At 40.1% G+C, this 20,901-nt stretch overlaps 1 protein-coding gene across 5 annotated transcripts in view; it reads left to right on the top strand.

Moving 5' to 3' along the window:
• GMDS (GDP-mannose 4,6-dehydratase) overlaps nucleotides 1–20,901 on the top strand; it is a 632,097-nt gene that overhangs the window by 301,916 nt on the left and 309,280 nt on the right. For all 5 annotated transcript variants that reach the window (XM_033216043.1, XM_033216041.1, XM_033216044.1 and 2 more), the window contains exon 7: nucleotides 9,887–10,014. In XM_033216043.1, the coding sequence (XP_033071934.1) occupies nucleotides 9,887–10,014 (128 nt within the window). The remainder of the gene's footprint in view (nucleotides 1–9,886; nucleotides 10,015–20,901) is intronic.

Below are 20,901 nucleotides of genomic sequence, written 5' to 3'. Positions count from 1 at the left end.
CATTGTGAATTGTCCTCTTTTAAGCCTGAGACTCCTTTAAATGTGCCTATTGGATTTTGAGTACCTGCAGTTAAATAGTGTTGCTCTTGGCAGGACTTAGTGAGCAAATGAGGTATGATCTCTCTGATCTCAGTCGTCTGCTCAGTCAGCCATGACCTTCTCAGTGTCTCTTCTTTCTACACCCTGTCTCCACTGAGCCATGGCCCAGGCAGTTCACAGTGGGGTGGCCAGAGATTACCACAGGGGAAAAATGCAGGGCCCCATGGCGGAGGTTCATGTGGGGTTCAGGATAAATTGGAATGATTTCTGTTTTCCAATGAATATTGTCCAAACTGTCATTGTACTTTAACTCCAAAAAAATCTTTCAATCAAAAGCTTTTGGATGAAGTACTGAGCAATGGAATAGAATTTTTATTAGACAAATTTTGGTTACTTCAAGTTCCATTTGGATGTGGACGGATACTTTTTACATATGTATGTATGTATGCATCAAGCACATGCACAGTCATGTGTACCTGCATACACACAAACAATAAAAATTGGCACAGGGCCATAGGAAATATACATTTGAAAAAGAAGTAATTTTGTGTAGTGTGATAAGTAGAATTGTCCCTAGTAGGACTTAGTGAACCTCCCATAGGGTTTCTTCCTTATGTCTACTGCTTCATCAGAGGATGGCCAAGGTTGCATTTTGTTTTTAAAAATAAATCTCTATTGAAGTAATACATTGTGGAAAATATTGTGATCTAATATCTGATCAAATTCTTTAATAAATTGGCTACTATTCATGCCTTAAAAGCAATTCCATTTTTTTCAGTTTAATGCTGGCAATTTGAAGTGTTTTCCAAATTTTGTCAGTTTTTTTCCTTTAATGTTTGTTATAGAAGCTTAGAGATGTTATGTTAGTATGCTTTATAATATAATAGAAACTTTAAATTAACATGGACTGTGTGTGTGTGTTTTGTGTGTGGGTGTGTATCTCTCCTTGGTTCTTTAGGGAACACCCAGCCTCTTTAATCAGTAGATCACAGTCAAGGGGAAGAACAGAATTTTGTTAACCTGTGCATTCTGGAAGGGGATGAGCATCCCAGGTGTTAGTATCTCCTGGTCCCAAAGAGAAACAAACAAACCGTGACAGTCTCAGGAAGAAGCCATCATTTGCGATGATGTCCTCTGGTCTCCAGCAGATTAAGGTTACTAAACATGAACTCTCACTAAATGCACAAGGAAGTAAACCACCATCAGTCAAAGTCAGCAAAAATAACAAATAATAAATAAGTCCCCCAAGAACTTCAAATATTGGAATTATCTAATTCAGAATATAAAATTACAAAAACGTGTGTAAATAGAAATGTCAAATCAGAAAAAATAAGCAAGCAAGAACAGAATGTAAAAATGCCCAGGTAGGTTTGAAAAAGAACCAAAGAACTTTGGATGTGCCAAAAAATAAAAATAGAAAAAGAAAGAAAGAAAGTGTTAAATGGCCGATTTAGGATTAGGTTAGATTGCCGAAGGACAGTTAGACGGCTGTGCAGAAATTAACCCAGCCTATTCAACAAAGAGATGAAAATTACAAAAAAGAAATTAAGAAAATAGAAAGTAAAAGGAGAAGTTTAATATTCTTTCCCAGAAGAAAATAGAGTGAAAAGAGGCAATATCTAAAGAGATAGTTGCTGAGAAATTTCTAGACTTAATAAAAGAGTCACAGATGCAGGAAGCACCATGGACCGCAAGCAGAAAGCCATGTGTAGACACATTGGAGTGAAACCCCAGGATACCAAACAAAACAGGAATATCTTTACATTAACAAGAGAAAAAAGACATTACATTACCTACAAAGGGATGACAATTAGACTGGAAGCACACTTCTCCCTAGCAGAAATTGCAAACCAGAAGACAGTAGGAAAATACTGTCAGCATGGAAGAGAAGATAATTTTCAACCTTGAACTGTGCACTTAGCAAAACTTCTTTCAAATATGAACAAGTTAATTTTTCCCCATTAAGGGAACTTCTAAATAATGCATTTTAAGAAGGGAATTTATGCTCCAAGAAAGATGCAAGAAAGAATGATGACAAAGGAAATCGGTAAACACAAGAATACACACAGAATTTTCAGTCTGAAATTATAAGAAGATGTATATTCTCCTGAAGAAGGAGACCCAGGGAGCTATTTAAATTAACTGAGGAAAACTTGCAGAGCTGAAACAGAGGGGAAACTTACTTTATCACCTCTAAATTAGTCTTCTACAAGTGAAGACCCTATTTGGCTATTATGCTCATGAAAAGAATATACTTACCCTTAAAATGATGTTTAAGTGAGGAAACAGTGCCACACTCATGTTTTACCATGTACTTCAAGTATCCCCCCCTTTTTTCTTTAAATTAGTAGGGAAGGGGTCTTGCGATCTTGCCCAGGCTGATCTCAAACTCCTTGGCTCAAGTGATCCTCCCACCTTCCAATGTACTGGGATTACAGGCATGAGCCACCACACCCAGCCTATATCTCAAATATTCTAAACCTTGGTTCTTATAGTGGGTTGGGTGGTAGCCCCCAGAAAGATACGTCCACATCCTAATTTCTGAACCTATAGGTGGGACCTCATTTGGAAATGAGGTCTTTGCAGTTATAGTTAGTTAAGGATCTTGAGATGAAGGGATCGTCCTGGATTACCAAGGTGGGGCCTAAATCCAGTGACAAGTATCCACATAATAAAAAGAAATGACAGAGACACAGACACACATTGGAGAAAGCACCAGAATATGGTGTGAATATGGGGGCAGAGACTGGACCACAAGCCAAGGAATGCCATCACATACTGAAACCGCATCAGGGGCCTCCTCTAGGTATTCTCGAAGGAGCATGGCCCTGTTGGATATTAGCCTTCAAGCCTCTAGAACTGTGAGACAGAACTTTTGGTTGTTTGAAGCCACCCAGTGTGTGGGACTTTGTGATGGCAGCCCTAGGAAACTAATACAGTCCTTAACAGTTAATTAATACTTGTTTTTCAAAAACAATAAATTAAAATTTAAAAGAAAGTTCAGTGTCTGCTATTAATATAACAGAATGTTGACGCTTTTTTCTAGGCGTGCTTTCTTTTCTTGTTTCTCTTCAGGATGGCATCTACCTACCGTCATGCATCACGGAACCACAGGGATTTGTGCTGAGAAACGCATCATTAGGCAGTGTCATTGTGTGAAGGCCGTAGACGTGGAGTGCACTTCCACAAGCCTGGATGGTGTATCCTAGGCTACAGACCCGGACGGCAGATTACTGAACACTGTAGGCAGTTGCAACACAATGTGTTAGTAGTGTATCTAAACATAGAAGAGGTCAAGTAAAAATTCTGTATAAAGGACAAAAGGTACGCCTGTATTGGGCAGCTCTGTTGTCATTTTTTTTTCTTTTCTTTTTTTTGTTTTTTGGAGACAGAGTCTCACTCTGTTGATCAGGCTGGAGTGCAGTGGCGCGATTTCAGCTCACTATAACCTCTGCCTCCCGGGTTCAAGCGGTTTTGGTGCCTCAGCCTCCCGAGTAGCTGGGATTATAAGCTTGCACTGCCACACCTGGATAATTTTTGTATTTTTAGTAGAGATGAGGTTTCACCATGTTGGCCAGGCTGGTCTCAAACTCCTGACCTCAGGTGATCTGCCCGCCTCAGCCTCCCAAAGTGTTGGGATTACAGGCGTGAGCCACCGGGCCTGGCCTCTATTGTAATCTGACGGGACCACTGTCATATAAGCGGTCCATGCTTGACCTAAACGTTGTTGTGTGGCATGTGGCGCTATGTGGGACATAGATGTGGCTTATTTGACCTGGTGTTGAAAAAGGATCAGGTGTTGTCTTCAGGTGTTTGTGGTACATTCTGAATGCCTCCTGGTCTCAGCTGATGACTTGCTGGTCTGAGCAATTCCCTTGCCTTGTGGCCACAGAGGAGGTGGGATTAGTCCCACTTCTGGCTCCCAGTATCTGCTGCTGGTAAAATGCATGGGCTTAACTTTCCTCAGGTGCATGGAAGGGGTGAGCTTTACTCCTGAGTAGTCATGAGCTCCAAGCCTCAGTGCACCATTTCAGGGACTGCCTTAGGGTCCATGCAGGCCTGCTGGCCTTCTGCCACTGCTCACATGGAGCCTTGCTTCACTGCTTACTGTAGCATGATATTTTATTCTTAGTGTGGATTATGATCCCATTTTATTGGTAAGAGAACTGAGAGCTTAAAACACATGCTTAAGATAATAGCACTGACAAAAGTAGCAAGCAGAATTATGCATAACTAATGTAGTGTGTTAGACACGGTTCTAGTAATCTACCTTGAAAATTTTGTCCTTTGTCACAGCTGGTTATTAAAGCTGAACCTGTTTGCAGGGCATGAGATGGCCTTCCATTGTTACTCCCAGCCCAGATTCCTCAGTGCCCACCCATGATCTGTGCTCTGCAGATCCCCCTTCACAGGGGGGTTTTCTTTTATTTCTTTGAGGCTCAGCTTTGTATTTAACAAAATAGGAATAGTGATATTTTACCCAGCATATACTGGTTTTTAATGTGGCAGTTTTTGTTGTCTACTGTATTGCTTGAACAGAAGTTCTGTTCTCATTCTATCAATGCTAGCAAAACTCATTATTTCAATCTAAGGAGTGTTTAGGCTAAAAACCTTCTTAGTTGCTCTCTGTCTTACGAATATACTTTTACTTGCATACTCTCTTTCCTAGGTTAATGAGTTAATATTGAAAGCCAAAATCATTCAAGAAATGTTTATTATTGCTTCCTATGTAGGCCCACATGCCTGGCTGTTTATTTTGATTTTTTTCTCAATCTCAGACTTTCAAAATCAGAGAATTAAGAGATGTAGTCATCTATTAATAAAAGAACTAAGAAATCTTAACTTTCCATTGAGACTTAATTGTAGATACCATTAACATTGTAATGTAATCGTTATAATAATGGCTAACAGTTACTACTTGCTGATAACCATAAAACCTGGATTTTCTCTTTTAAGCATCAAAGCTTTTAGGTACTATTACTATCCTTATTTTACAAACAGGTACACAGTGATTTTCTTACATTTCTGTGAGAAGTGCCATTTAATCTACATCCGTGTACCCAGTGATTTGGCATGGCAAATATTAATATGCAAGTCGTACACAAAGGAGACTATGTCTTCTGAGTCGTTAAGTGGTTTGTGTTAAGATATCGCAGCTGGCTACTAACAGAGCTGGCTCTCCCTCCATTCGTTGAGCTAACTTTTCTTAGTCCTCTTTCTACCTAGAATCTTATAGTTGAAGGCTTTTATAAATCAAGTATGTATTTAAATTAATTATAGGAGTTCCATTATCCACATGTGCTATGATTCACAAACACTTAGGTCATCTCAACGCAGGAGGGATTCCTCCTGCATTGCACTGTGGCTTAGCGAAACAGCACAAGGCTAGAAAGCCAGTGAGACAGGCCTGGGTCAGGCTCGACTACCTGTCCTGACTCAGGACAGGTGTGCAGCCTCTGTACATTTCTTTTTCTTCACCTGTCACTTGGGATAGTCTCAGGCCTCATGTTCTATGCTTTTATATAGTTTTTTCCTTAAAAGAGCAGTCTTCCGTAACATGGAATAAAAATGAGGAGAGCAAATTAAAAAAAAAAAAATCATTTTAAGCCTTTCTTGAGAATTAAGTAGTGAAACATATAATTACAAAAATGTTTAAAATTAATCAAAAACTTTTTCTTGAAATCAAGAAAACAATTCTATTTATAATAAAAAAGAATAAAGTATTTAGGAACAAATTTAGCCAAAGTGTAAACATTATTCCTTGAAAACTATTACACATTGTTGAAAGAAATATTAAAGACCAAAATAAAGGAGAAAGACATCATACGTCAATGAAATCGAATTGAAAGTCAGAAATTATCTCCCACATTTTTGATTAATTGATTTTTGAGGAAAGTGCTAAGACAATTGAATGAGAAAAATAACCTTTCCAACAAAGAATACTGAGACAGCTGGATGTCAACATGCAAATGAATGAAGTTAGAACCTTTCATAACACCAAATATAAAAATTTACTGAAAATTGATCAGAAATTCAAATGTAAGAAGAAAAACTATAAAACTCATAAAAATGTATAGGAATAAATCTCCATAACCTTGGATTAATGAAGCCTTCTCAAATATGACACCACAAGCACCTGCTACATAAGCAAATATAGACAAATTGGACTTCATCAAAATTAAAAGATAAAAAAGCTTTTATGCTTCAGAAAGCACAGTCAAGAAAGTGAAAAGTCAGCCTACAGAATGAGAGAAAATATTTACAAATTATGTATTTGATAAGGGACTTGGATCCAGAATGTATAAAGAATTCTTACAACTCTATAATAAAAAGATAAGTAATCCGATTTGAAAATGGGCAAAGGATCTGAACAGACACGTCTCCAAAAAAGATATACAAGTGGCCAGTAGGCACATGAAAAGGCAGTTGCTTCATATCATTAGTTTTCAGAGAAGTACACATCGAAACTACAATAAGGTACCACTCAGCGCCCACTAGAATGACCACAGTCTAGCAGACCATAACAAGTACTGGGGAGAATGGGAAGAAATCAGAGCCCTGTTTCCCTGCTAGTGGGAATGTAAAGTGGTGCAGCCACATTGGAAAAGTCTACATTTCCTCAGCTGGTAAAATAGTTCTCATCTGACCCAGTAATTCCACCCCTAAGTATATAACTAAAAGAAATTAAAACGTATGCGTGAAAAGACATGAATGTTCATGGTAGCATTATTCACAAAAGGCAAAAGATGGAGGCACCACAGATATTCATCTCATGGACAGTTAAATAAAATTTGGTATACTTATATAATAGAATATTATTTGGCCATAAAAAAGGAACAATGTACTGATTCAAACCACAATATGGATGAACCTTGAAAATGTTATGCTAAGTAAAAGAAACCAGGCACAAAGACCAGACATTACTATAATTCCATTTATATGAAGATTTGCCAGAATAGGCAAATCTGGAGATATAAGGTAGATTATCTGTTTGTCAGGGCTAGGGTACTAGGAGAAAACTGGTGAATGATACAGGATTTCTTTCTGGGATGATGAAAGTGTTCTAAAATTGATTGTGGTGATGGTTGTACATTTCTATGAATATAACAAAACCCATTGAAGCATATGCTTTAAATGAATGAGTTGTATGCTATGTGAATTGTATCTCAAAATAGCTGTTCTAAATAATCTTTAAAATTACATTTTGACCAGGCATGGTGACTCATGCCTGTAATCTCAACAATTTAGGAGGTCGAGACGGGGAGATCACGAGGTCAGGAGTCCAAGGCCAGCCTGGCCAAGATGGTGAAGCCCCACCTCTACTGAAAAAGAAAACACAAAAGTAGCTAGGTGTAGTGGCAGGTGGCTGTAATCCCATGTATTTGGGAGGCTGAGACAGAGAATTGCTTGAACCTGGGAGGCGGAGGGTGCAGTGAGCCGAGATTGCATCACTGCACTCCAGCCTGGGCGACAGAGTGAGTCTCTGTCTTAATAAAACAAAACAAAAAATTACATTTTAAGAACTAGAAATTATAGTAAATTTTGGCTAGTTATCCAAGATAACTTTAGGAACCAGATAAGAAAAGATCCACCTTTCTAACATGACATTAAAGTTCTGGTAATATAAGAACTTTGTAGTCACGTAGCTCTTGATTTGAGTCCTGTTTTAGAATAGTTGATTTATATAGCTTCCCTGAATCTCAGCTTCATGTGGGTCATAATAGTTCTTAGTCCGTGGGTTGCTCGGAAAAGTAAATGAGTGACCCCATCTAAAGAGCTTAGCACAGGGCTACAGTGATAGCCCTCAGGAGGGCTATCACCACCATAAGGTTGTGGTAAGAGTTGGAAGAGAAAGGCCCTTCCTCATCTTTGCAAGTGCTGTTCCTCCTGCCTGGAGTGCCACCCTATCTCACGGCTTGATTAATCTTACCTTTATGACCTCCCTGGTAGACTCCATTCAAGCTGCATTTCTGGTGGGCATGTCTCACATGCTGCGCCTGGCAGCCATGCCACAACCCCAAAGCCTTTCTCCCCTTGCAGACCTGTCGTTTTACTAGGCTCAGCACTGGTTTGTTGGCCCATCGGACCCTCTCTGTGATACCTGAGAGCAGGGGCTGCTGCTTCACTCCCAGATCCCCAGTGCTTAGCTCAGTGCTTAGTGATTGGTGGGTGCGTAGTAAACAATGGCTGAAAGAATCAATAAATTGTATGAATAGGGTCAAATGCTTCCATTGGACTCCCAAACATTAGTTTACTGGTAAATAGGTTAATCTGAAATGTTTTTTTTATGTTGGAAACTTTATTTAATGATTTGACATCATTGGTTTCTTAGTATACTTTGAGAAAATAGTATAGTCCAGACATTGAAATAACAATAAACATCAAAAAATCTAAATTTAATTATAAATTTACATTTAAATTTAACTGTTACAAGTCAATAGAAATTTTTTTTTTAATTAATAATTAGCCACTAATTACTTACTGGCTAATAAGTAGGTTTTCATTTCAAAAGGCACTTTTTTTTAAAGGACCTCTTTGTGCTATATAAACCTCTGTGGAAAGTTGAAACTTTGTATTTCTTAATGTGCCATCTGAATTGACAAGGGAAATTGAAAATTTGGATTTCCACGGTAGTCCCGTTGTATTTCTTAATGATAATGATGTTGCTATAAATGTACGTATCAAGTTTGTGGAGTAAGTGAATCTGGTGTATGTTTGAACTTGCGCTAAGCCACATTCTTGCCAAAATTTGGAAAACCTGTTTAGAAATATTGCCCTTATCCGTGTGCCTGTTCTCCAGAAGCCATACACTTTGATCATAATATTTGCCTCCCTGCTTCATCTGCAAAAGAACGTAAAGTCATTGATATGTGATAAATAATGATATTCATGTATCTAAACTGTATGACTCCATTATTAACTAGCTAATATGTGTATTATTACCTTGAGAATTTGGTATTAAATGGTGTTTTCTCATAACCTTACCTAGATACAAGGTAAAACTGTCTCAGAAGTGCCTTTTAACTTTGTGGTCTTTTCAAAGCAGATAGAGTTTTCGTTAAAGACCAGAGAACATTAAAACAATTTCAGTACTTTCATCAATATATGGTCCCTTTCATCCAATCATTTCAAAATATTTCACAAAATGTAGGAGCCCTGTCTGTAGATAACACGGAAATGAAGTTGGAAAGTGGCATTGCCTTAAGTAGAGTACAGAGAAACTTACTTTTGCCCAGGGCCGCATCATATCATTTGGACGGCTGTGCAGGTTTCTAAGAGCGAGCCATCACCACTTATTTTGTTAAGAGAAAGGCAGCCCAAATAAATTCCTTTCTTGTTTCCTTTAACTAGTTACCCTGTGAACTAAGCTATGTTTCTTTCTCTCCCCGTGAGTCCCAAAGTAGCTTTATTAATAGGAATATATGATGTTTGTGTTCTTAAAAAAAATCAGGGTGGTCTTAGATGTCTGTCGTCCATTCTGGCATTTCCCTTTATACAACCCTTTTGAATTTTCTGGTAAAAAAAACTGGCATTCCAACAGCTTTTCTTTGGCCTAATGCCTGGGCTGCATATTGAAGCAGCAAATTAGGAATGTTAAGATGTCCCCGAAAGAAAAACATTTGTTATGAAAGTAGAGCTGATGTGACACATAGAATTAGGGCTTCTTAACTTGTCTAAATGACAGTTAATGATCTTTTTTCTTTTTCTTTTCTTTTATTATTTTAACAGCGTGGCTGGGAGTGCAGAATGAAAGAAATGCCCAGAGGCCGAAATTGGGTTTGGTTCACCAAACTGTTAAATGTGTCAAATGCACTTGACTGATGATACATCTTTTGCCTCTTTTTAGGAGCTAATTTCGTTACTCGAAAAATTAGCCGGTCAGTAGCTAAGATTTACCTTGGACAACTGGAATGTTTCAGTTTGGGAAATCTGGATGCCAAACGAGATTGGGGCCATGCCAAGGACTATGTGGAGGTAGGAACTGACACATTACGTTCTTGAAAATACCCATATCCATTGATATTCTAAATGCCAAGCGTACAGTGAAAAAGTGTGACCTAGAGATGGGGGCATACAAACCTTTGCCGATGCAGATATGTTTACACTCATGCTACTTTCAATTCTGGGATCGGTGGTTCAGAAGCACAGGTAGCTTACGCTGATTGGTACTTGAATGAGGAAAACTTTCACAAATATTCTTTTAATTATTTGTGCTGGATGTTGGATGGATAGATAGATGGAAAAAATGTTTGAATGGTGCTCCTCTTTATTTTGGGGGTATAAAAGTACTAGTTTTCAGATCATCTAGAAATACTGCCTCATTTCAATGTATATAATCCAAGATTCTCGTACTTACATTATTCTACTAAATCCCACCCCGAGTAATATTCTTATGGAACTCCTTGCTTTCTGCTGCTGAAGAGTCTGGTTATTACATCACACACTTCTTAACATGTCATATTGCATGTCGTGGAGCTTTACTTGTTAACGAGAGATAGAGAAAGATGTTAATAATGATTCTCTTGTAAAATAATGGATATTGTTAAAGGGAAATTCAGATTTTCATTCTTGGGATTCCTAGACATGCTGTTTTGGTTTTGCATATATTACATATACAAGTAGTATGATTTTTCTTTTATAAACAAGTGGTTACATTTTACTTTGCCCTGATCTCCCTGATATCCGTGTTGGTTCTGCGACCAGACATGAGCAAGCATGGTAGAGACGTTTTCCTTTCCCTGGAGTTGCCTGTCCTTATTCAAGCGCTCACAGATTTCCTGTGCTCATGAGTCTGTTTCCGTCCCGAGTGATCCCTCTCTGGAAAACCGGACCCAGCTTTCTTGTTCATTTATGCCACTCAAAAAGAAACTGTAATGCCTACAAAAGAAAGCAAACAATTAGTTTGTTTGCTAGTGCAGAGATTAGGCTCACCTGTGATCTTCTTTTTGTTCATAACAATAAAAAATGTGTGTGTGTTTGAACACCTAATAGTGATTTCTGTTACGCACAAAATAATTAGCTTTGACTTTAAATTTTGAACATTGCAACATTAAGATCATTTATTTATTTATTTATTTTTGAGACAGAGTCTCACTCTGTTGCTCAGGCTAGAGTGCAGTGGCATGATTTTGGCCTACTCCAACCTCTGCCTCCCAGGTTCAAGCAATTCTCTTGCCTCAGCCTCCCGAGTAGCTGGGATTACAGGCATGTGCCATCATACCTGGCTAATTTTTGATTTTTTAGCAGAGATGGGGTTTCACCATTTTGGCCAGGTGGGTCTCAAACTCCTGACCTCAGGTGATCCGCCCGCCTCAGCCTTCTAAAGTGCTGGGATTACAGGGATGAGCCACCATGCCCAGCCTAGATCTTTTAAATATGTGCTTCTAAGCTATAATTACAAAGAAGCATTTTATGACATTAATCCTTAGATATATTTTCAGAACATCACATCAAAAACTATATAGGTCCACACTTAGAAATTATGAGAAAGTAGATACTGGCAAGAGAAGCCAAAACTTTCTTTTGTCTAACCTGAATGACCTTACCTACTACAAAATAAGAGGCTTGTTTTGTAAAAATACATTATTTTCTCAATAATATCTATTTATCGTTTAGCCTTCTAGCCGTCAGCATCTGCATAGAGCTATGTAATAAGCTATATAGGTATTCTTTTTTTTTTTTTTTTCTTGAGACGGAGTCTTGCTCTGTCGCCAGTCTGGAGTGCAGTGGCACAATCTCAGCTCACGGCAACCTCTGCCTCCCGAGTTCAAGCGATTCTGCTGCCTCAGACTCTTGAGTAGATGGGACTACAGGCGCACGCCACCACACCCCGCTAAGTTTTGTATTTTTAGTAGAGACGGGGTTTCACCATGTTGACCAGGATGGTCTTGATCTCTTGACCTCATGATCCACCCACCTTGGCCTCCTAAAGTGCTGGGATTACAGGCTTGAGCCACTGCACCTGGCCCTATATAGGTGTTCTTTATCCAGACTCTTCTCCAAGTTCAAGGAAACAAATAGATTAAATTTCATTCAATTTTATTATTTTGCACTTAGGTGAAAAAGGAGTCGGGAATCTAATAGATTTTGATAGTGAGGGAAACGGTATACCATAATGTTGATAGTGCTTTTTACATGTTATGTTTATTTTCTTCTTTAGACTGTCTTTATTTTCCATATATTTTAAATGAACGTGTGTAAACCTTTGTAATTGGCTGGAGTAGGAGGGATATTTCAGAAATAGGCCAAATAGTCTCATGAAAATGAATGAGACTATTAAGTAAGTAAGGAGAAAGTCTTGTGTAAACTAGTAGATCTGAAAGAAGGACCGTGTTGTGATCTCACTCCCCAAATGCCAAGCTAGCACTGCTGCAAGTGTAGTCCACATCTTGGCACAACAAGCCCACATTTGAATTAGCATAAAATAAAAATATTTTATAAACATTTTGGCTCAAATAGGGGTTGGTGCAAAAAGGTTGTGTCAAATGAAGTCATTTTTATTATTGCTTGACAAGATGGTCTCATTACAGCCTTTCCACAGGCCAACATATTCACACAACACTCCAGCCTTTGAATAAAAATACATAAACACTCCACCCTTTACATAAAAATGGAAATGGTTGGATTCCATGGAGAGACAGATAGAAAGTTAGGTCATTCTCTTTGCCATCCAAGTCTTGATTGGTTCCATAATACAACTGGGTCTTGTGTATGCAGGACTCTCCTGGGTTTCTAATATGTTGATGATGTAGGAAGCATTTTATGGTTCTCATTTATGTGTTCTGAACAAAGTTTAAATTTCTTGGTTTCTGAAAAGGTACGATTATTAAGTAAGAATTTATAGCTTGGTACTCTCCATTTTAAGAAATATTATCATTCCTTGCAATTTTAAATGTATTAACATAAGGTTACTTCAGAGATTTATGACTAAAAGTAAATTTGTTGCCAAAATTAAAGTCAGCAATCATAAAAATGAAAAAGGAGAAGTAGTTTGTTTAAAACACATATGCACCCTGACACTGAAATCAACTTTAGAATAAAGAAGTGTTTGCAAATGTCGATCAAACAAGTCCTAATACCATCTCATTTACACACATTTTAATTACACAGTTGAAATGGGAAGGGTTCCCTTATCCACCTCGCAGAGCCTGTGATGGGGTGTGGCCTGCTTCTTCGGTGCCCCACTGCTCAGACCTCTTGGGGGAGCATGCAGATGGGCAGGTTGTGGGGCTCCAACCCTGCAGCAGTATCTAGAGGTGAATGCTGACAGCTGAAGCCCCAGCGCGCATGTGTTACAGGCTGCGCTTTCAGTGTAGCGGTCCATAGGCCGCTTGTGTTAGCTCAGTTAGACCCCTTTCCTCATCTCCAGGACAGAGCGCTTTCTGTATCCCGAGGTTCTTGCTTTGGTATACTGGAAGAATCAGATCACACGTGGGCTTGGAGAATAAGTGCAAGGTTTTATTGAGTGGAAGTAGCTCTCAGCAGATGGGGGAGCCAGAAGGCGGATGGAGTGGGAAGGTGGTTTTCCCCTGGAGTCGAGTCTCTCAGTGGCCGGAGCTCTCTCCTCTCTCCGCCCGGCCAAACTCCGCATACTTCCGCCGGTCTATGGACCGCTGGTGTACTGGCGCCTGTTGGTGTGCTCTCGACATTCTCTCAACATCCAGCTGCTTGTGTGTTCCTCTTCATGTCCAGCTGCTTGTGTCTCTGCCTGCTAGAGTCTCGGGGTTTTTATAGGCACAGCATGGAGGTGTGGTGGGCCAGGGTGGTCTTGGAGAAATGCAACGTTTGGGCTTGAAGGCAGGAGTGCCTGTCCTCACCTAGTCCATGGGCATAGGCCCGGGGGTGGAGCCCTTACCAGGGACCTGCCCTTCTCCTCCTGGCACTTCCCTGCCCCTCTGCCGTATCACAACCCCTCTCTTTTATACGCAAAAATTTTAGTAACCCTTTAGATGAAGTGACTGACACTTTTTTACTTGTCAGTGAATTTCCGTAATGAAGAACAGAGAGCATTTTCTCCTCCTGTTGTGAGGTGGGTGCTGGTGATCACTGCTGTGCAAGTAGATTGTTTCTCAGCTTAGACAAGCTGTTTTATCTTGATTTTTCCATCTGTGTAAAGGACAGAATATAAAGCCTGTAAAAAATTAGCATCAGTGCGCTATACATATATGAATAAAGTTTACCTCTGACTTGTAAAAATTTTTGCAATGATTTATAAAAAGTCCTTACTTGTTGCTGATTCCAATTCATTTTCATCCACCTGTAGTCTTGCTTCCTAGATCAAGATGTTTTCAAAGTTATTTAAATGAGTAAGAAGTATTTCAACTTGAAGAAAAAATACATACAGCTATATTAAATTATATTGTACTTCTGAATAAAGTCATAGGCAGTTAGATCTTTTCCAGTATTTTATTATAAAACTTTTTAAACATACAGAATAATTGAATAAATTTTACCTCAAACACCCACATACCACCCAAATTCTGTAATTAATGTCTACAATTGCTGTGCATTTTGAATAAAAATTACTATTTAAGTAATTACTGTAGTGCTAATGGCTTACAGCTATAAACAATTTGCACAAACACAAGTTACTAAAAATTTGCATTTTATGGGATATAGATAGCAGTTCAAACTTTTAAAATATTTTTATTTTAAGTATTTACCTGACCCCTCTACAACCTGCTTTTATGCCCACCTCCCTCCATATAGGCTCAAGCAGCTTCACGAGAAACACTGTAGTGGCAATGCATGCCATTTTCAACCAGTGTCCAGCAGTCAGGATTATAGCAGTGGTGGCTGAAAATAGCAAGGGGGAGAACCTCTGACTTCTCAGGGTGGCATTGTTCATTCAACTCATATTCTATTGAGTACCTGCCATGGTCACTGTTCTGGTTGCTACAAATGACAGTGTATGGTCCCACTGAGGTCCTACTTTGATAAAAGTATGTGAAACACAGCTATAGCCAGAACATTTTGACTGATAAGCTAATTGGTAGGAGCTGGGCCAGAGTATCTTAAGGCTCTTACCACCCACAAAAAAGACCCCTTGCTCTTGGGAGACAGGGTTAATCAAGAGACCTAAGTCCAACCTCTTTCCAGGACTCAGTAAAAGCCATGTATAAAGTGGCAAGAGGTTTTCCTGCTACAGCTAATCCCACCGATGCTCCAGAAGGGTCCTACTGGTAATCCGGAGGACGTGAAGATCGCTAGGGGTTAGCGTTGAAATTCATCAGAATTTAACATCATATACCTGCATCCTTTTTTGTGTGTGGAGGTGGCAGGGGACAGTGAGCACAGACTGAATAATAACAAAACTACTTTTAGAAATAAATGTAATTGCCAAATGTTAAGCACTTGTTACATGCTGGAAACTTTTGAAGACTTTTTATAGATTTTAAAGGTAAGAAACTGGCTGAGATAGCTGTCAGATCTTACTGAACCTGTGCTATTGGCTGTATCAGGTAAAGAAGCAAAGAGTGTGTTTGGGGAAAATATGTAGTCAGGTCTCCAGTGCCCTCTGTCCCTTGTCTTCTGAATGAATTCATCTTCATTCCAGCTCTCAGTTCTCAGCTAATACAGAGACCTGGGGAGGGTGAGGAGCCTCTGGCAGGGTACGTAGGTTACAGACAGAGCTGGGAGAATTGCCCACTGCTGCCCAGTCCTTTCTTTCCCATCTGTCCATCTTCTACTAGCATTTTGTATCCTATGTGACACAAATCTGGAAGGATCGGATGTCATTTAAACTTTGAGATCTTATTTAAGGGAAGTGTGCTTGTTGCAAAATCACCATTGATGTCAGATTTTTCACGACCGTTTCATTGGACTTGTGACAGGGTGCTCCGTTTATTTGGCCCGCATTGCTCAACTGCTTGCGGGAGGGAGCACATGAGTGAGCGGGTGTGGGATCCGGCTGGCTGCTGCTCTGTGCACTGGCAGAAGCAAGCCCATTTACTCAGCGTGCTGCGCTCAACCCCTTGCGGGAAGGAGCATGCACGTGAGAGAGCAAGACCAGCTGCTCTGGTCACCGGCAGGAGCAGTCTTCATGCGGGTGTTGCTGTGGTACACAGGTGGGGGTGCCTGTGCCCCTGAAGCCCCAGAGGGTGGGTTACAGTGCTGTCTTAGCTCTGCCGTCTGTGGACAGCCGTGTGTTATCAGCTCAGTTGGCCCTTTGCCTCATCACGTGGAGCAGCTGCCCTCCGCCAGCGAGGGCAAAGGGCCAGTATAACAGCCTTTTCTGGGTACCTGCACTCAGTGGGTCCTGAGCTCTTGTCTGGAGTCCAAGAAGAATGAGGTGGTGTGGACACCTGAAGGATGGTGAAGGCAGATGTACTAGTCTGTTTTCATGCTGCTGATAAAAACATACTGGAGACCTGGTATTTACAAAGAAAAAGAGGTTTAATGGTCTCCCAGTTCCACATGGCTGGGGAGGCCTCACAATCATGGTGGAAGGCGAAAGGCATGTCTTCCATGGCAGCAGGGAAGAGAGAGAATGAGAGCCAAGTGAAAGGGATTTCCCCTTTTAAAGCCAACAGCTCTTGTGAGACGTGTTCACTACCATGAGAACAGGAGGTGGAAACCGCCCCGTGATTCAGTTGTCTCCCACTGGGTCCCTCCCACAACACGTGGGAGTTACGGGAGCTACAGTTCAAGAGGAGGTTTGAAAGGGGACACAGCCACACTGCACCAATGGGGGATTTTATTTAGCTTTGGAAATGGCTCTCAGCAGAGAGGGGAGCTCGCTGTGGAGGGGACAGGACAAACAGGTAGTCTTCCCTCGACGTCCGGCCGGCTCTTCCCTGAAGTCCAGCCGCCTCTCCCCCGAAGTGCGGCCGCTCTCTGAAGTCGAGTCTCCTCTCTCCAGTGAAACCACTTCTCTGTGCTCTACTGACTGAGACTGGGGTCTTTATAGGCAGAGGATGGGGTACAGGACGGGCCATCGGTAGTTTTGAAAAAGGCAACATTTGATGGGCAAAAAAGGCATTATTCAGAAAGAACCATTCAGGAGAGAGTGGACAAACAGGAGTAGAGGTTGTCACCTTGGGCCATGAGTTTCAGGCTTTTTGGTTTGAAGGTGAGGCTTCACCAGGGACCTGCCCCTGTCTGCCTCCTGCCTCTGTCACCATCAGTAGACCATGTTTGTTCATATGCAGGAGAGTAGCATATAGCAGTAGCGTCTTTTTGTGTTTCAGTTGTCTCAAGTGTTAGTGGTGCCTGAATCCGTTTGTTAGTAAGGCCTTACGTAACAGAAAGCAATGGTGAGGTTGTAGCTGTCTCATAAAATGACAGTGGTCCAGAAAAACCAGGCCTCTGCTGAGAGCTCTCTATCTTAACAACATCGTTCCTGTCTTCATAGCACAGGGGAAGGCATTGTGTAACTATATGCAGAGGATATTTACCTGGAGAGTTTCCTAGAAAATCTGTTCTATTAGAATCTTTGTCAAGTGACTGTTAGGAAATAAGGCCAGCAACTGAATTTCTACTCACTTTGGGAGTCTAATTCCATATTATTACTTAGGAGCCTAAGGTGTTCTTTCTTGGAAGGCAAATATGTCCGTGGCCTACTTGCTGAATGTGTTATAATTCTCGTCGATTTTTTATTTTGACTTTTTTTATTGATTAGTGAGGTTTTGTTATTGTTTTCCATTATGGGAAAAAATCTTCTAGCCTTCTATGGGGCTATTTAATACAATCCCTTTGAAAAATACGCCAAGAAATACAAATGAAAATAACTAAATAAATAGTCTCTCCTTTATCTGTATTTAGAAGAACGTGGTTTCTGTGTTGTTTCTAACAAACCAAACTTTAAGGAAGGCAGTTCAAGGGCCTTGATTAATGAAGAGAAAAGAATAGCTTTTTATTTATAGGAAAAGAAAAGCTCGTAACAGTTTCCTACATCTTTGAAACGTCAAATGTTTAGATTAAGCAAAAAACCATTTTCCTGATCTGGCTGCGGAAAACTCTGTATAACAAATTCAACTTGCCATTTCTCTTTTTTTCTCTTTTTTCATCCTGTACGGTAAACTTTTCAGTGTATTATTTAAAATAAGTTAGAAAAATGTAGAAAATCAGTTGCCTGTTTTATCTGGCTGGGTCTTGCTTGATTGGAATGACATCCCAGGAGCTGCTGTGTCCCCAAATAAGAACCTGTAGCACCCGTTTTAAAGTGTTGTTTAATGAAAGACACCTATATCACCCATATTTCCAGTATGAATCGAGTTTTCATTCACAGATAATTTAGACACATGAGACTGGGTGCATTCTTAGATCACATTTTCAGTTTGATTTAAACCACATAATATTGAGCATATGATATTAAATCAGAAAAGCAGTTATTGGCAAGGATATGTATGGAGAGAGGATGAAAATGCATAGAGAATAAAGTTGCATATTCATATAAAATGGGTTAGGTATAGTGCCTGTGGATGTGGATTATGAGGACTATGAAACTTCATGTAAGTGCTGCTTAAGTTCTAATGGGTAGCAATTAACCACATTAAGATGGAAGCTTGTACTCCACCCTTTAGTCATGCTCGTTGATGTGAAGTGTCATTATACCACTGCGGACCATGAAGTGACCCACTGTACTTGAGAAAGTCATGGTGCTAGTCTTAAGAGCAAAAGTACTAGGAAAATAGTGTAAGAAAGTTCTTACACTAAAGAACTTCTCACCCTTAGTGAATAGGTTAGGTGTTCACTTTTACACTTACCAAGTCCATGAGATTCCTTGAGCTTTCTCTATCCACCCCAGCCCGGTCTGCCCTTCCTCTTTCCCTACACTGCTCCCCGGCTGTCTCTTCCTTCACTGGTGTCTCCCACTTTTTTGTGACTTCCATGAAAGTCTGGAAAATCTGAAAATATGAACTAAACTCACTGTTTAATTTTAATAACAAGACTGTCCATGGGAAATAGATGTAAATATCTCTTATAAGATGTGACATCATCTAAATTTAGTGATGATTTTGCTTATACAAGGTATATATCTTCAATATTCAGTGTTCATATTTACACTCATGCACTCTGGAGAGGGCAAAACATGTTTGCAATCGAGGCAGTCTTTTGCACACACACCGTATGTTAATCCCTCTGTCTCTCTTGCTCTGTCTCTTTCCTATACACACACAAGCTGAAAGTCCAATCTCTGTTTTAAATGCTCAAGTCCTGTTTGGCTTTATCCTACTTCTTAACACCTTTACTGCAGGCAATAATTTACTAAAATTACATGTTTTGTCTTTTCAGAGCTCTGGTGGAGAAGCCTGGGGTCTCTGCTCCGTCCTTTTGTGGGCCACTTGAATGCCCAAGCCCAAGCTCCAGGTTCCCAGGCTCATCCTCAGGGGACTCTCTAGTACAAGCATGTTAATCTTGCCTTTGTATCCAAGGACACAAAACAACACCTTTTCTAAGCTAAATGTTCCCAAAAGCAAAGAAACACGTTTTATTTTCAGCCCCGTTCACTTCCTGCTAGAAGTATCTCTTCCGCTTCTCCTGTGGGAAGGAATTATAGCAGTAATGCCACAAAGATCCTCCTTATCCTTTTTCTCAGGTAAAGAAGAAGGTTTGATCCTCTCTGTGAGTGTTGGGTCATTTGTATTTTTAGTATCTGTTACTTCAGTTTTCTACCTGTTGACGTCAGTAAAGCTGGGATAATTGATGGCTTTGTAGTGCTGATTTGATCTCCCCTAGACTCTGATGGTCTGATGACCCAGGGCACCAACGGTAAGACCGGGCACCATGGACTGGATACTGTAGGAAATGGGTCAGATCTCATGTAAGCATAAGCTGTTTAACACTGACTTGCTGGCGAAATAAGTTTCATTCAGGCTGGGGACTTTGTTCCATGTGCTCCTACACTATGTCTTATCGAAGGTGAAGAATATTCAAAAGCCATTGTTCTCCTGGGATCAAATTACCAGAGGATTTTTGACTTGTTAGAGTTGCTTCAGAAACTATGCTACATATGCCCCAAACAGATAAATGTGGGGTATAGTTAAGTAAAAGTCTCCTTTTCCTTTTAGAAGAGAAAAACAATTGGACTTCTACTAGGGCCAGTTATGTACAGGTGCAGTTTACAGAAGCCGAATTATGTAAAGGCAAAATTGAGAAATCCTTTAAGAAATTGTTTTTACGTTGTTGGCCTAAGCCTCATATGGAAATTATTAGTAGAGTTCTCAAAGAAAGGGATGAAATCACTCCATAGGATAGCTTCCCTAAGTACCTCTCAGAGTTATGTAAAATACTTGAGATCACTTTTACCGTTGTTTCTCACAGAGAGAATGGTTGGGCTCTTGCTATAGAGAGAAAAGTGAGGGAGACCTCTGAGGAAGTCAGAACTTTGTTAGCTGTCTCGTGTCGGTCTCTCTCGGGGAAGCTTCTTGAAGGCAGGACCTGGATCCTATCCCTCTTTATCTTTACAGATGCCCAGTAAATACCTGAATTGGCTCTCCCTGCCCATCGTTTCTTCATAAAATTATAAAAATGAAATCTGTATATATGAAATGTGTTCCATTTCTTTTACTATTAAAAGATGCTTTCTTTAGCTAGCACAAGACATTGCCCCCAGAATATGATCTCACCACACTTAGGTTGAGTGGTGCTGGATTTACTTGGTATCAACAAAACGTTTGCAAGCACCTTTCTTTCTGGTTCAGTGCAGACCATAAAGGAAAGGAAGTAATGTCTATGTGTTCTCACACAGTGGCCAGTTTCCTGATTTTCTCTAGATTCTACTATTATTAGACCTTATTCCTAGCTTTATTTTTACTTTTGATTTACTTATTTTGAGGTAGGTCTTACTCTGTCACCCGTACTGGAGTGCAGTGGCATGATTTTGGCTCACTGAAGCCTTGATCTCCCAGGCTCAAGTGA

The sequence above is a fragment of the Trachypithecus francoisi genome, unplaced genomic scaffold (genome assembly GCF_009764315.1).
Source record: "Trachypithecus francoisi isolate TF-2019V2 unplaced genomic scaffold, Tfra_2.0 Lachesis_group10, whole genome shotgun sequence".
NCBI lineage: Eukaryota > Metazoa > Chordata > Mammalia > Primates > Cercopithecidae > Trachypithecus > Trachypithecus francoisi.
Note: the sequence above shows the minus strand (reverse complement) of the source record. Positions and strands in the feature narration are given on the sequence as shown.